Source organism: Microcaecilia unicolor, chromosome 11 (assembly GCF_901765095.1).
Source record: "Microcaecilia unicolor chromosome 11, aMicUni1.1, whole genome shotgun sequence".
Taxonomy (NCBI): domain Eukaryota; kingdom Metazoa; phylum Chordata; class Amphibia; order Gymnophiona; family Siphonopidae; genus Microcaecilia; species Microcaecilia unicolor.
Window position 1 is genome coordinate 40504765 of NC_044041.1, and position 17209 is coordinate 40521973.

At 44.4% G+C, this 17209-nt stretch overlaps 1 protein-coding gene across 3 annotated transcripts in view; it reads right to left on the reverse strand.

The window, feature by feature from the left end:
• Positions 1-6748: 6748 nt before the first annotated feature.
• Positions 6749-17209, reverse strand: part of RILPL1 (Rab interacting lysosomal protein like 1) — a 54925-nt gene continuing 44464 nt past the window's right edge. Inside the window, exons 7-9 of one of the 3 annotated variants that reach the window (XM_030217769.1) lie at positions 11718-11802; positions 9209-9296; positions 6956-7044 (exon numbers count right to left, since the gene is read on the reverse strand). In XM_030217769.1, the coding sequence (XP_030073629.1) occupies positions 9246-9296; positions 11718-11802 (136 nt within the window). In that variant the 3' untranslated portion in view covers positions 6956-7044; positions 9209-9245. Of the gene's footprint in view, positions 7045-9208; positions 9297-11717; positions 11803-17209 lie in introns of all 3 variants that reach the window. The other 2 variants (XM_030217771.1, XM_030217768.1) reach the window with 2 other exon arrangements.

The following is a 17209-nucleotide window of genomic DNA, read 5'->3' on the forward strand; positions in this document are numbered from 1 at the left end:
AAGCTGTGACACAAGAACAAGAAAGTCTTTTGAACCCCTCATGCAGCAAAGTGCCTCCTGATATTGTCTGCACATTACAGTACTCCTTTCTGGCCAAACATATCTCAAGGTCTATTCGCCGACATTGGCACATTTTAGAAGGTTTGGACTGTTTCAGAAATAAATCAGTAGTCATTGCATACTCCAGAAACAAGAATTTAAAAGAATATTTGGTTCCTTCCACTTTACCAGAGAGTCAAATATACTAATTAATAAAATTTGGTTTTAGCTTTACTGTGATCCAGTCTCTGGGACTCCTGGTTTTGTGCCCACTTTTCTGTTTGTTTTATGATATTTATATCTACATATGGGAAGCTTTCAAATACATTAAAAAGCTGTCCAATAAGTAAAAAAACAAAACTTTTGTCCTTCACATTTTAAGGCACTGCCTATCCAACTGAAACAACTTTAGACTTGTTACAAATGGACCAACAATAAAAAAACGACAATGTGGATGCAGCAGCTCATAGGTTTGCTTGCTTTGTTTTTGATGACGGCTGCGCTGGGAAGGGGAAACTTAGACTGTCATAATTGGCTTCCTTGCTTACAGTGGATTAGATAGGCTCACTTCCACTCCTGTTTATTAAACCCCCTTGGGTTTAATAGACTCCTTGGGCAGCCCTGCCCTGAAATGTTCCTTCCTGTTCCGGCTCCGCCAGCTGTGTGTTTCCACCAAGGAGGTTTAATAAACAGGAGTGGAAGTGAGCCTATCTAGTCCATTGTAAGCAATTAGGACAGTTAGTCCAATAAAAAAAGTATCATCTTATTTTCTTTTCTATGTTTTATTTCTATCGATTAGCCGATACTATGTAACACTAATTTTCAGCTTTTGGCATGACGTCAATCGGACCAATGGCTACTTAAACAGTTTCCATAGAGACCTTGCACCAATCTAACCTCCTTGCCTTGCATCCCCCCCTCTTCAGGTTTATGCTCAGGTTTGATGATCACCCACTAATTAACAGTGGGGGTGGTGGGTGGGAAACCTCCTTGGCGTTACTGCGTTCCAAGCCTCACTTTCAGGGCTCAGTAAAACAAATAGAAACAGAATCATGACGGCAGATAAGGACAATGACCCATCCAGTCGGCCCTTCCTCAGTAACCACTCCTTTTCCTAAGGGATCCCAGTGCTTGTCCCACACTTTTTAAAATTGCAATGCAGTCCTCGTCTCCATTCCATTCCATGTATCCACCACCCTTTCTGTGAAAAAGTATTTTCTTAGATTCCTCCTAAGCCTATTTCCTCTTAACTTCATCCTATGCCCTCTCATTCCAGAGTTTTTCTTTATTTGGAAAAGGCTCACCAGTCAGGGGCGTAGCCAGACTTGCGTGGGAGGGGGGTCCACAGCTCGAGGGGAGGGGGCACATTTTAGCCCCCCCCTGCCGCCACCCCCCTCCCGCCGCCATTGTCGCCCCCCCCCCGTCTCTGCCGACCCCCCTCCCACCGTGAACCCTTCCCCGCTGCCGCCTACCTTCCGTTTTGCTGGCGGGGGACCCCACTCCCCGCCAGCCGACGTCCTCTCCCGTATAACGCAGCGGCACTGTCTGGCAGAGAAAAGTCTTCTTCCTTGCATGCTGACGTCCTGCACGTACAACGTGCAGGACGTCAGCATGCAAGGAAGAAGACTTTGCCAGTGCCGCTGCGTTCTACGGGAGAGGACGTCGGCTGGCGGGGAGTGGGGTCCCCCGCCAGCAAAACGGAAGGTAGGCAGCGGTGGGGGCGGGTTCGCCGGGAGGGGGGTCCCCACTGAAATCTACGGGGGCCCAGGCCCCCTCAGGCCCCACGTAGCTACGCCACTGGCTCACCTCCTGTACATTAACGCCACTGAGGTATTTAAACGTCTGTATCGTAACCTCTCTCTCCTGCCTCTCTTCCAGCATATACATGTTGAGGTCGATAAGCCCGGCCCTATATGTTTTATGACAGAGACCGTTTACCAGTTTGGTAGCCGCCCTCTGGACCAACTCCGTCCAATGAGAACTGAGCAAGAAAAATGCTGTGTGGGTTGCACGTTTCTCATTGGACTCAATCATACTCTAAGCTTTGTTGATGCTTTTTTTTTTACTGCATATTTACCATTCATTAGTCTTTTTAAAGGCTTGATTTGGTTTGCTTGCTCTTTTGGCTGCATCTACACGTGATCACCATACACAGACTCCTGAGGCAGGCGGTGTTCGCCGAAACACGGTGCCGTGTTGAGTCTTATCTACTATTAAAGAATATTTTGCCATCTCTCATCTCCTTGGTTTTGCTTGGAAGTGTCCTGTTGATCACGCAACTCCCTTGTCTCTGCATTTTTTTCCTCGTAACGGATCCAGTTTCTCCATTCCTGTGGTTGTTTTTTTCTGAGAAGTAAGGCAAACAGACTACCTGGCTGCGGTTAGCATTTGTGCAGCATTACCTGTAGAAATACTTGCTGTTGGCTTTGGATTTAAAGGAAAATACATTAACTTTAAAAGTTTAATGCAGAGGTGAAGCCAGATGGTCAAATTTGGGTGGGCCTGAGCCCAAGGTGGGTGGGCATGGAATTCACATCCCCCCCAATCCCCCTCTGATTTGCTCCTCTCTCCACCCTTCCCTGCACACAGACCCCAAATATTAAATACTTGAGCAGGCGGGGATCCCCAAACCCTGCTTCCTGAAGATTTCCTCCTTCTCCTCGAGCAGCCAGCACTCTTCCAAACAGCAGCTGGCAGCACTTGCCTTAAACTGATGCTACTACCGGCTTGTCGTGCGTGCTCAGTGCTTATGCATGTGCGAAAACTGAGCATGTGCAGAAGGGCCAGTCTCCAGGCAAGTGCCGCTGGCTGACATTTGGAAGAGCGCTGGTGCCCAAGGAGAGAAAATCTTCCTCTGGCAAGGTTTGGGGATCCCCACCAGCCACAGGAAGAGTGTCACAATTTTGGGCGGGCCTGAGTCCAAAGTGGGTGGGCCCTGGCCCACCTGTGGCTACGCCACTGGTTTAATGTCTCTATAGTGATGTACACTTTTCATTTAAGCTGATTAATGAAACAACTCAGGTTTTCCAGCTTTATTTAGTATATTGTCAGCCGCTTCTCTCGGCCGCGTAATTGTCTCTCTCCCTTATCCGTGCTGTCTGCTTCCGACTCCACACTCGTCAGTGCAGTTCGCTCTCACCGCCACACAGTTCTGCTAGCAAGGCGGTGCAACACAGTTCAGCTTGCCAGTCTTTTTAAACAAAGTTCAGCTAGTCAGGCTTTCAACACAGTTCTGCTAGCCAGGCTTTCCAACAAAGTTCAGCTAGCCAAGCTTTCCAACACCGCCCTCTTCAGCAAGGCCTCAAAACAGTTCAACTTAGCTAGACTCTTTACACAGCATAGCTTAGCCAGGCTTTAAAGATCCACCACCCTCATCTGTCAACACTTTACCTCTTGACATCCACCCGCCGGATCTCTCCTGACTATTATTCTTTTCTTGGTACTTTGGGCTCCTCTAGAAGTCACTCTTCTTCTCCAGCAACTTCCTCTCCCACCTCCATTTCCTCTTCCACACCTTCTCCTCCTACCTGCTCCAACTCCTCCCATTCCATCCCCTCATTCTCTACCCCCTCCCTCAGGTGTTCCACCCTCTCATCAGCTGATTCCATCTCCCAATGAGCCCCCTCTCTTTCCTTCTCCTGCGGCTCAGGTACTCGTTGGTCCTGATCTCTCCTATTCTTCCAGGCAGTCTGAAATCTGTGTTCTCTACGCTCCTGCCTCCTCCCCTCCCGCAATGCATTCTGGGATCTGTAGTTTTTCCACTCTGGCTTTTCTCTCTTCCTCCCTGCATTCTGGGCTCTGTGGTTTCTCTGATTCTCACAATATACTTCACTCTTCCTCTGTAATGCAGCATGCAAAATTTAGGTTTGCACCACAGAGTTTAAGAATAAGGTGGCTCCTCTACCCTAACATGATTTTCAATTTGTATTTGCTGCCCCTTCTGCCAGCAAAAGAGGGTGAGCGTTGGTTCATGCATCTGTCTACCAAAAGAAAGCTTTTTTTTGCCCAGAAATATTTTCTGTACTTAATTTCTCCTGTTGTGATTCTAATAAACACCGACATTCTCATATAGAATAAAAACTGCAAAGGAAGAGTCTTGGACTACAGAAGTGAGCACTGACCCAGCTACTTCATTCTGTTTCTTCTCCATGGCACCTTATTAAAGAAATGCAAGTGTTTGTGACCAAGGGACTGCCACCAAGCCATAGCTCTTTCATCCTATTCCAGAGCTCAGCATCTAACATTTGTCAGCACTGTCATCTTTCTGCCTACATTTGCAATTCTTTAAATTAGAACCTACCAAATATTACATTTGAAAATGTAATCAGTTTTTAGTAAAGACAAAATTGTTCCTTGAGGGGACAAGGTTGCTATTTCCTAGCAGCCTCACAAAATGCATGTCCATAATGGTTAATATTGTTATGGGCAGGGAGGCATTAAAACAGTTCTGCTGTGGGATGCTAATACTTACTGTTTTTCTGTCCAAGATTTGTGTGGATAGTAGTAAACATAAAGCAATCTAGTGTTGACTCGTAGTGAGAAACAGCAGCCTAACACTGGTAATTCTCCCTGAAATGTAAGTGTGCAAAAGATAAAAGTAATGTACATGTGAAGAGCTATTCTAGCAGTACTAGCATGTCATTACAGCTGGAAGGTAAGACAATTTATATTCTGTTTGTAAGGGGAGGTTGGAGTTTAAAGGTTACAGAAGCACCTACTGTGACTGAGCGTCTAATAAGGGGCAGTAATTTACTTATCTGGAGCATACTATAGATGACATGGCAGCGTGGATACAGAAGAATGCCCTGGAGAAGGGCAACTTTTGGAACCAAGCAATGTGAACAGATGTACACCTCCCCAAAAGCTACAAAAACAAAATAGGGCTGCCCTACTAGCTTAGGTGATATGTACACTTACCACACAGAACAAGGATGCAGGAGTTCAGGCCTGGAGTGCTGCAAATGAGTCAGGTGTTTGGGATATCCTTAATGCAGAGGCATCCCCCACCCCCAATCCCGAGAGGAGGGAGTTTTGGACCTTTTTTTAAGGTTGTCTTCTGACCGTAGGGTTCTCTTGCCTGGCACCTGATTGTCACTGCAACATACACACTGTGTGTGTGTGTGTTTTGTGGGGGGGTGGGGTGGATATAAAAGGAGGAAAAAGTCTGGGTAGCAACAAATGAAGGTCCATGAGCAGGGCCGGGCCTTAGCCACGCTTCCAGTTCAGCTGGAACTAAAAAAGAGGAGGAAAGTACCACATCAAGCAAAAAGGGAAACCAAAATAAATTAGGATGACAGAGGAGATAATTGATCCAGTAAGAGTGCGAACTTGTATATTGATGATTTGAATTAGTGCTGGTGCTTAAAGTGACTTCAAGTAAATTCACAGACAAAATGTTCCTTTGGCACACACCCACCAGGCTAACCATTTAATGAATCAATGTACACAAATATTCACTATCCTATAAAAGACTTTATTTCTCTACAAAAGATTGAAATGGCTCCAGCATTTTGTTAAGTAAATCAGTCTCTGTTAATACTGCATGACTCTTGTGACAAACTGTAACACAGCTCAAAGCTTGTGCATCTGTATCTACATTATGTACATGCATTAGGCACTATAAATAAAGTGAAACATACATTTACTGTCCCTTCCAAGCAGGGCTCCTCTAACAGTGAGTGCCATCACATATTTAATCTCAGATTGAACGTTTGCCCTGGAAAGGAAGAGTTTATGTGCTATCACTTTTAAAATTTTAGAAACAATCCTAAAACCTACTCTGTCTCCCCCCCCCCCCCCCCCCCCCCACATAACTTTATTTTTATTTTTTGTAAACAAGACAGTAAAAAAAGAAGCTTCATGTGTATTTTACATACAGAAGGGCAGTTCCCTAAGGCTCTTTTTTTTTTTTTTTTACCTGACTGAGATAGTGCCACTGCTTTTAGCCACATTAAAAAGAGGCATTCTGTGGTGTACTTAGATCAGGGAAGAAAATAGCATGTGTATATTCAATTTTCAATTACATGTGGTTTATTTTGCCCCTTCTCCACCCAGGGGCTTAGCCAGACAGCAGATTTTGGGTGGGCCTAGTCAAGAAGTGGGTGGGCACCAAGTGTTCTCCTCCCCCCCCCCCTCCCCTAATGCAATGAGGCCAGTGTCAGCAGCTTAGGAAGCTTAGACTGCTGAAGTGGAAAGCAGTGTTTTCAGCACCATCAGGGGGAGGTGTTCAGCTGTCGAAGCTTGGGATCCCCACTAGCTAACCCTAAATATGTGTTGCTGTTGTGTGGGCCTGAGCCCTAAGTGGATGGGCCCCGGCCCACCTGTGGCTACGCCACTGTCTCCACCATCCAAACCAAAGGCAAATGCAAAGGGCATGGACACTTCGCATTTGATTTTTTAAAAGGAAACAGTACGGTTGCATTCTTTGAACATTTAGGTAAAGTAGATGCATTAAATGCACTGCCATCATTTGCAGCTACACAGTCTATTTGAGAACTGTATCCTCAAATGAAGCACCTAATTGGCATACTTAGTTTTTGGTTTAAAGAATTATGTATTATTAGAAGCTAATTTCCAAGTCAGACTATTTTATCATTAAATGTATAACCGAGTGCCTCTTTTTCAATGTTGACAATCTGGTTGTTTGGCTTACTCCTTTGGATACAGTCACTGAATAAGCAGCTTGCACTTGAGTTTCCCCCCCCCCCCTTTTTTTTTTAGTACAATTGGACATGCAGTCGTTCAGCTGTGTTCAACAAACAGCTAAATAAATAAAAAGGGACAAGTCCCAAGTAGAAAAGATCTGTCAGCTGCCACCTTCAGTTGAAATCTTAATCTTGCCCCCTCTGAGCAGTAAGTAGCTGTTGTCACAGATGCTGCAGAGCCTCTTGGCCTTGTTCAGTGTAGTCATCACCGTTGTACTCTGCCCAAATGCCAAAGGATTCTTGGTAGTGGTTATTTCTTTGTGTTGACATGCGTTTTTTATCTCGTGAGAAAAAGCTAAACCTTCAAAAAGAAAGGAGAAAAAACCATGAAGTTCTGCATGACCTCTAAATCTCCAACTAGCACCAACAAAACTTCTTGTGACCCAATATTAAGGGATATGCCCTCAGCACAGTCACTCTGCGCCAAACCTACACAGATCCCTCCTGCCCATTTTACTCTGTCAGCTGGGTGGCTACACCAATGGACCACCCCTTTTCCAGCTACCCAAGAGGCTCGGTGAGTGCAAAGTCCTCAGTGCTGATCTCCTCCAGGCAGGGCAGGATTAATGCATAGGCAAACTAGGCATGTGCCTAGAGTCCAAATTTGGTGGTGGGGTCTGTCTGATCTACTAATTCAATAGGGCAGAGTTCTGCTCTGGTGACATGTATTGTTTTATATGTTTTATTATGTCTGTTAGAGTTGTTCAACATTCTGGATAAGGGCAGTATACACATGGTAATAAATAAAATGAAAAATGAAGAGTCAGAATTGCCACTTCCAATTGCAGAGATCTGTTGTTTTCCTTGTAGTCTGATGAGCTCAGCTGGCCCTTACAGCGAAGGCAGCAGCAGGTAAGAATTGGTGCTCACTGATTCCCACTGGCTGAGGGAGAATCAGGTGAGGAGGATAAAGGTGACTATGCCAGGGGATGGCAACCTTGGTCCTCAAGGGCACAACCCAGTTGGGTTTTCAAGATTGACACAATGAATATGTATGTACTGCTCCCATTGTATTCAAATATATCTCATGCATATTCATTGTGGAAATCTTGAAAACCCACCTGGGTTGTGGCACTCAAGGACCGGGGTTGCCCACCTCCTGCTTATAGGCTAATATAATGATGTTCATGCATTTGTGGAGGTTGAAAAATGCATTTTATACAATGGGTTGGTGCCCACCAAAGGGTTGATCCTGCCGTGCCTCCAAGCAGAGTTGGAGACGATCAGTCCTGATGTGCTTCAGCACCTAACTGGACCTGTTGTACAGGGCAAGACTTTAAGGCATCAATGATCTACAGAGCTCTTACCTATACACATGAATAACAATATTTTTTCGGAGTGAAAAGACCATCACTTCACTCAAGAAGCAAATGAGGCATTAAATCGTGATTTTAAGATTGTTTATATTCTTATCTGACTACCAAGAGTGATAAAATAAAGAATTTTATAATTTTGTATGTGTTTTAGAATTAATCCAGGATTGACATGTACTTTTTATTTGCTTCTATGCTAGAGTAACATGTTAGATAACTAATTATTTTGTGGTCAGGGCCATAACTAGGGGGAGTGGAGAAGACACAGGACCAAAGTGTCTGTAAAAGAGGAGGTACTGTGTAGAAAGGCTGAACGTAGTAGAGGTATTGTGCGCACTCACTTTTTATCCTCTAACCTCCACTCTCCTCCCTTATCTAGAGAAGGAAAATGGTAGTCTCCTGCTCATTTTCAAAACAACTGTAGAACAAATGGCAAGAAAATGAATTTCCTGATGCAAAAATTACAGAGGAATGTTAAGGTAACAGGTTAGGAGCTTGGTGGGCTCAGGGGAGAGGGAAAGGATCATGGGCTGACCACTCCAACGCTGATGAGTTCTTTGGTCACTGGAGGCTTCGCTGAATCATTTAAGTGTCACCTAAAAAGGTTGGGTTCCAGCAGAAGCCTCTGTTCCGGTTCATGATAGACAGTCAAGAGAAAGAAAGAGTAAAAGCTAGCTGTCTTTTTGGTGCCGCTGCACTATCCAATAGTAATGGGTAAATCAGACTTTATAAATTCAAAATAAAAAACAAAACTGCACTATTTAATTTTCTCATTTCCACTGACCCTAGTTATAGCCCTGATGCAGATCAATTAAATATTTTGTAAAGCATTGGTATAATCTGTAAAGGTAAAGATTAGTAGCCATTGTAGTAACACCTCCAGATCATACTTGAATATAAGTGACTGCCAAGGTTAGCATGTTATCTGTCAATTAAACAAAAAAAACAAATTCTTAAAATGTAGCCAGGCAATTTGCCAAGGACATTAGGCACTGATTGATCATCCTGACTGGCAGATTTAACATTGCTCTGTTATAACAGATCCCACAGTCAGCCCATCAAGATGCAATCAGCTACACATATTAAAAATGCCCATGAGCATCATGCAAAACCAGCACCAAACATTTTAAAGTGTCAAAATAAAGTTCCTACAAGAGAAACAAGTCTTCTGATTGGCTGCAATGTGGGATCATCTGGAATCAATCCAGCAGCTACCATCGGCATTATGGCCGTAAACATCCTGGTCGGAAAAGTACAGACAAAGAAGGTAAAAGACTGGAATAAGAAATGAGAATTCCATACAAACACACTAAGAAGGCACATGGTATTACTTTAAACTGTTATATTATATACTTTTTTTTTTCTTTTTAATACAGATCAGAGCAAACCACAACTGCATCACCCAAGAGGTCACCAATGGCGAGATGCACAGGGCAGTAACTGGTCCTAGAAATATTCTCTCCATGCACACAGGCAATATTTAAGCTATTGCAGGATGCAAATGTAATCAGTGTATAGCTAAGCAAATAAGATATTTTTAAGGATGCAGATTACTGATATTCACATTTCTTTATCACATCTTTTCCTCAGAAAACAAGCAAACGGGTGATGGTGACAAAGGCCGATTATGGCTGCATGCTAAGCTGTCAGACGATGACACAGCCAGTTCATAGGCAAACAGAACAAGAGTCTGTTACTAGCTGAGAACTTAGAAATGTCCAGGTCAAAATGGATTTTTGCTTATAGGAAAAAGAACAGATTACTGTTCTCAGCCTGTTTGAAGTGAGTGTGCCTCATCTTGAGAAGAAACGTGGCTGGAGTATCGGTGCACATGCAGTACATCTGCTACCAGCAAGCAGTTTTAATTGGGGGGGGGGGGAGCTTTAACACTAGGTCCATGCCAGAGTAATACCACCTTCATAAGGGCTCCTTTTACTAAGGTGCACTAACAAATTAGTGTGCGTTACAAGGCATGCAGCTCATAGGTATACAATGGGCTGCATGGCATTTAGTGCATGCTAAATCCATTAACGCATCTTAGTAAAAGGACCCCTAAGGGTTGAATACCACTAATGAATTATTCATATTTTGCTTGCCAGGTCTGTTAATGAAATATAAGTATAGTACATCCTTGGAGCAATGGACATTGGCACAATGAATATCTGGAACAACGGACCGCAGCAAGTTCCCCCTCCTGAAGATCCTCCCAAGAACATTATCACGGGAATTAGTTCTATATCTTTCTGCCACATGCTTTTGGTCTCTGGCTGCATTTCTGTTGTGGGTTTCATTGGACACAATGGATTTTCAGAGCAATAGATACTACTTCCCCTATTGCTCCAAGGATGTACTGTATCAATTAGGCCTTTCCTTTAATTGGGAGACAGAGCATAGAGCTGGTCTTCTTAATTTTCCAAAACAAACAAAAACACCTACATACCAACTGCCAAATTTACAGAAGTGTGGGTTACAAAGCCTAACTGTGGAGTTCCTTCATTCAGCAGTAATAAGCTAACAACACACTAATGTTCCTAGGTGAAAGGGAGTGGGTCTTTTTGTTAATGAGGAAGAAATGTGTGTTAGGCTCTTCGTCTCAAGAAAAAGTACTTAAGCAGGACTGGACTCCTGTCTGATGGAGATGACTGGAGTTGAGCTCTCTGCAGAGGGGAAGTGCTTTAGCTGGGGATAAAAAGGGAAGATGGGCACTGCTACTGTGGGGTGACCTCTGCTTGCTGAAGGAGTGATACCGAGGGTAAATCTCAAAGAAGCTGTGCCTCCAGCTCAGGGAAGGTATATATGTACCATCTGGCCATGCTGTCTGGCATAGGAAAAGGTGCACAAAAGAGGGGAAAGGAACTAGGGTGAGGCACTGTAGCAGTTTAGTATCCACCTCTAATTTCCTTTCTCAATCCCCCTTCATTCCCACTAGTCCATACCTTGAGGGGCGTAGCCAGACCTCGGTGGGAGGGGTGTCCAGAGCTCAAGGTGAGGGGGCACAGTTCAGACTGCCTCCCCCAGCTGCCACCCCCCCCCCCCCCCCCCGCCGCCACTTTCAACTCCCCCACACGCCGCCGACTCTTCCCCATCACCAGGTACCTTTGGTGGCGGGGGTCCCCAACCCCCGCCAGTCGAAGTCTTCTTCAGCACCGGGCTCCGGCGCCTTCGCTGATCTGTTTCTGTGAGTCCTGACATCCTGCGTGCACATCCTGCAAATTACATGCACGCAGGACGTCAGGAGTCACTCAGGAGAAACAGATCAGCGAAGGCGCTGGAGACTGACGCTGAAGAAGACTTCAGCTGGTGGGGGTGACGGCAGAGGAGGGGCGGCCAGGACTAAATCTGTGGGGGCCCATCCCCCCCCCATGGCCCCACCTAGCTAGGCCCCTGCCTTGACTAGTTTTATTTCACTTTGGTTATATAATGAAATCTCACCACAGGAAACATCTAAGTTTGTACTAGCCATTTTAGGATATGTGTGGACAAAAAACGCTGAACAGCTTGGCTAGCTTCTAGCACATTTGATCACATCGCTAATCTTGCAAGGAAAACCAATAATAAAGGCTGAGAAGTCATGCCGTGGAAGGCCAATGCATGCCAGAGTGCTGCAGAGTATGTGGGATATCTGAGAGCGAGCAGCCATGGCCAGTCACTCTTTTATTACCTGTAACAATATCACAATGGAGAGAAGGCAGACAAGCCAGGAGGTAAAAATAAGTAAATAACTGTATTTAAGATGAGCCTCAAATCTAAAAAAAAAGGAAGAAAGAATGGAAGCATCTCAATTTCTCAGCACTATCACACATAACCCAGGTACATTTTTTCACAGGAATAGTTGGTTGCTAGGGGCGGAATTAAGGCATTAGGCAAATAGTGTCTGCATTTTGTTTGGGAGGGGGGGAAGGTTTCCGATAATTTCTTCCTGCTTCTTTGGGCTTCCAGTTCAATAGGAATCAGAGGTGGGATTCTGAACCATGAGCCTTCATTTGCAGCTTCCTAGTGGATTTCCCCCTGTTTTATATGGGTTTGGGTCATGCATTTGACATACTGCTTTTCTGTGGAACAACCAAAGTGGCTTATATTAAAAACACAGGGCCAGCTCAAGGAATTATGGCCCCCAAAGAAAACTTGCTAAGGTGCCCCTCCCTCCACACACAGGTCTAGCATCTCTGCCTTTCTTTCCTAACCCCCTGGTCTTGATCTCTCCCTTTCTCTTCAACCACAGTCCTGCACATTTTACCTTGGTTTCTGGCAGTGAACAACAATTAGCTTTCAACCCACCCGATTCTTCCTTCGGCTGCATCCCATTCACAGGAAATTGCATTATAGGAGATACGATGCGATGGAATGCGGCAGAGGGAAAATGCAGAGATGGGCTGAATGCGTCCTGTTGTTCATACTGCTACCGCTGCCGGCAACCAAAGTATACAGAACTATGGTGGAAGAGGGAGGAAGAGAAAGGCCGGACCCATAGGGAGAGGGGAAGAGAAGGCTTAACCTTTAGATCAGGTGATATCAGAGGCTGGGGATTTTGACACCCTTTTGGGCTCATTTTCAAAACAGAAAAAAATTCTAAAAAGTGGCATAAAGCAGCAGAGAGATGGTTTTCTCACAAAAATGTCCAAATCAGTATTTTAGAAACCTATTTTTAGACATTTTTCTATGAAGTCCGTCAGAAGTGCATCCAAATCTTGAGGGGGGCATGTCAGGGGCGTGTTCAGGCCTAGACTTGGGCGTTCCTACGACTTAGATGTTTTTCAGCCATAATGGAACAAAACAAAATTGTCCAGGACTAAAACCTAGACCTGTTTTTATAACGAATAAGGCATAAAAAGGTGCCCTAAATACCCAGATGAGCACTGGAGGGAATCAAGGATGACCTCCCTTATTTCCCCAGTGGCCACTAACCCCATCCCACCCCCCAAAAATGTGATAAAAAAACATTACTTGCCAGTCTCTATGCCAGCCTCAGATGTTACACTCATGTCCATTAGAACAGCATGTAGATCCCTGGAGTAGTATTGTGGTGGGTGTAGTGCACTGAAGACAGGTGGGCCCAGGCTTCTACCTCCCCCTACCTGTTACACTTGTGGATGAAACTGTAAGCCCTCCAAAACCACCAGAAACCCACCGTACCAACATATAGGTGCCCCCTTCACCCTTAAGGGCTATGGTAGTGGTGTACAGCTGGGGAAATTGGGTTTTGGGGGGTCTCAGCAGACAAGATAAGGGAGCAATGGTGAGATGTGTACCTGGGAGCATTTTATGAAGTCCACTGCAGTGCCCCCTAGGGTGCCCTATTGCTTTCCTGGGATGTCAGGGGGACCAGTTGTCTAAAAATGCTGGCTCCTCCTATATCCCAATGGCTTGATTTTGCGCATTTTGCACTTGGATGGGGTTTTTTTTTGAAAATGGACCAAAAAACAAAACGCCCAAATCACAAAACCTTGTTCAAAACGGTATTTTTGAAAAAAAGATAGACGTTTTTCTTTTTTGAAAATGGCCTGCTTTCCTATTCAGATTTTGGACGTTTAGACTTAGACGTCATATCGAAAATGCTCCTCCACATCACCCAGTGCCTTCAGCCAGTCCCTCATTTTGTCCATTGGTTAAGCCAGACCTGTATATACCTAACCTTGTCATTGCAACACTGGTCCTGACAGTGAACTGGGCTCCTGCTAGAACCTTGTAAACACTGACCCTGAACCCGGCCACTTGTCACCATTACACAATAACTGGGACTAGGCTCAGAATCAGATCCAGGTTCCCATGCATGGCAAAATGCAGCAGTGTGACTGGGCCAGCGTCTGTTTGCAGAGTTTGGAAATGACAGTTTTAAACACACACACACCCCTCCACTTACATTTTCAGCAATTTTTAGAAGAGAAATATTTTTTAAATCCTGGGGTTTTTTTGCTACTACAAGATTTTTGCCCTTAAGGCCACATTAAAAGATATATTCATGCATATTTCTTTTTTCTTTTCACAGTTGTTCTTTTTCTATGGCATATTTTTAATGTTTCCCAGAAACTGCATGATATGAAATCCTTGTGTCAACGCTGCACCACTTCAAAAGCTCATGAGAAAACCAGCTTGCAGCCTTGGGGCACTGATACTTCGATTGGTTTCTACAGCAGAGAGCAAGGATCAAGTCGACCTTTGTACTACATTATCTGCTCATTCTGCTGGTTAAAAAATATTCACCTTCTAAAGTAGCAAAAAGGGCAGGTTCAAGTACTAAGCAATACATAGGATTAGGTTTTAGGCTGCTAATATCTTTAGACATTTATACAACAGTTTGTTGGTATCAGCTCTTGAAGGAATCACCTGCAGCTCTTCATTCACAGACTTACTTTACTATCAAAAGTTTTCATGCAACTGCATTGTTATTTACATACAAATCATCAAATGTATCTGGTTAAAGAGGATTATTAATTTCATTAATTTAGCCACATTATAAATCTACATTGTTCAAATATTGTGCAAAGAGGGGTCTATGCCATTTGCCCCTCTTTATGGAAGAAATTCCTTGTGTAAAGTTGTATGTTCTGTCACGTTCCCCTAAATCTGACTTCCTGATGACACATGGCTAAGTGTCTTCTGAGCTGTGGAGATTCACAGATCATCTCTAAAAATGTATATGTTCAAGGTACAATTTAATCACCAAGTAATTTGATTAAATGCTTTAGTCAAAACTTCACAAAGCATGGAAAATAAAAATAACACCCATAAGGTATATCACACAGCATTACAACAACATTCATACATAACAATCTAAAAAAAAAAACAATAAAGCAGTAGACAGCACAAATAGCACAAGATATGGAAGCCCTATCGCAATCCAACTGGTGTCATGTGCCCATCTACAATTAAAAGAGCTCAGCAGGTTGTGAATAAAAGTCAAACAATGATGGGAACAATCACATTTTCACTCATTTATAAAACTATTCTTTTCAAGTTTAAACGCCAGGGTTTACCATGTAATCTCCGAAGTAGGTGAGAATGATAACTGGGGATGTAAACTGTTAACTGCAACCTAGACTCACTTCCAGACAAGGGTGGACAGCAGGGGTGTAGCCAGATGGTCAATTTTGGGTGGGCCTGAGCCCAAGGTAGGTGGGCCTAGAATTCGGCCCTCCTCTGGTTTGCTCCTCTATCCACCCCCCCCCCTCCCTGCTCACAAACCCCAAATATAAAATGTTTGAACTGGCGGGGATCCCTAAACCCTGTCAGCTAAAGATTTCCTCCTCTTCCTCGAGCAGCCAGCACTCTTCCAAACAGCGGCCGGCAGCACTTGCCTCAAACTGATGCTGCTGCTGGCAGGCCATACATGCTCAGTGCTTTTGCATGTGCAAAAACTAAGCATGTGTAGAAGGGCTGGTCTCAGCGTCAGCTCAAGACAAGAGCTGCTGGCTGACATTTGGAAGAGCACTGGTGGACAGTGCTAAGAAGTTCTCTTAAAGATTCACAGCAAAGCTGTTCACTTGCCTCCTCAAGTTTATCACAGATCAAAAGAACCATAAAATATAAATGCCGCTATCAAAGCCAGCTTGACTAACTGACATACTGAAGCAACATTTGTTTCGCCTGGCATATGCACCATTTTGAGATTGCTTTTGGACTGGAGGGTCATGGGCGTTTTGGGGTGGATCAGGGACGTGGTTTTGCTTTACACATGTAGTTACAGAATATTTTATTTATTTATTTATTTTATTGCATTTGTATCCCACATTTTCCCACCTTTTTGCGGGCTCAGTGTGGCTTACATTACATTATGAATGGTGGAAATACAATTTGTTACAACTCGGTTATGGATTACATTGTGAAGATTTATATGAGACAAAATCAAAGTATCGTTAAGGAATATAACAATGGAGAAGAACCGTGAAACATTGGAAGGAAACAACGGGAAGTTAAAAGGGCAATTTATAATAACAAGAAGACATATGGTATACATTTTTCTGTGAGTAAGGTATGAGTGAGGTAAGATTACGGGGGATGAGAGTTCAGTGGAATATGGGTTCTCCACGCCTAAATTTAGGCTTGGACATTTGCATCGTGCCAAACTTTAGGTGCGGTTTATGCTTAAGCGAGAGGGTTTTTTTGGCACCATACATAGAATCTAGAATCTAGCCCATAGTGGTCAGACACACAAAGCTTAATTAGCTTTTGCATACGGATGATATTAACAAGTCGGATGGTGGCATTGAGCCCCAATGCTGGCTTTTAGCTTCCTGCTCCTGGTGCCATGGAATGTCTCATATCCATAGAGTAGATCAGACCATGGTTTAACAGCTTGTTCTAATAATGGGACATTGGACAGCATCATTCATTGTATTCTTTGAGTGAGAAGGTATATTTAATATTCATATATTGATCAATAAAGAGCAGGCACTTCAGGAGACTAGCGTGGGAATTACTGTCTTCCTTTCTGCTTAGATTCCTTGTTGCTTTATTGATCACCTTATATAAAAAGAAGCATTTCTCCAAATGTTTTCATTAGGAAGAACTGAACAGAGCCCAACCCCTGTCCTTGAATATTCCCTAGCCAGTCTGGCTTTCAGGATAAGCAGACGTTGCTACCGCTCCCCCCCCACTCGGAGTTGCCGCCGCCACCCCTCCACCCGGCCCGGGCCCTCTCTTCCCTTCTGAACTTACAGATCCATTCGCCGAACGCAGCAACGCACATCAGCTGAGCTGCAGTGAGCCCTTCCTTCTTTGCCTGTGTCCCGCCCTCCTGTGACGTAACGTCAGCGAGGGCGGGACACACACAGGCAGAGAAGGAAGGGGCAGCTCAGCTGATGTGCGTTGCTGCGTTCGGCGAATGGATCTGTAAGTTCGGAAGTGAAGAGAGGGCCCGGACCAGGTGGAGGGGTGGCGGCGACGACTTCGAGGGGGGGGGGAGCGGTGGCGACTTCGCGGGGGGGGAGGGGAGCGGTGGTGACCGCGGGGGGAGGAAAACCTCTATACCAGCCCGTTTTTACGGGCTCAACGGCTAGTCATACTATATGCTATGAGTTTATCTTGTTGGGCAGACTGGATATTATTATTATTATTATTATTTATTGCATTTGTATCCCACCTTATCCCACCTATTTGCAGGCTCAAAGTGGCTTACATAGTTTTGTTATAAACAGTTAATCCTGGATGTCAGGT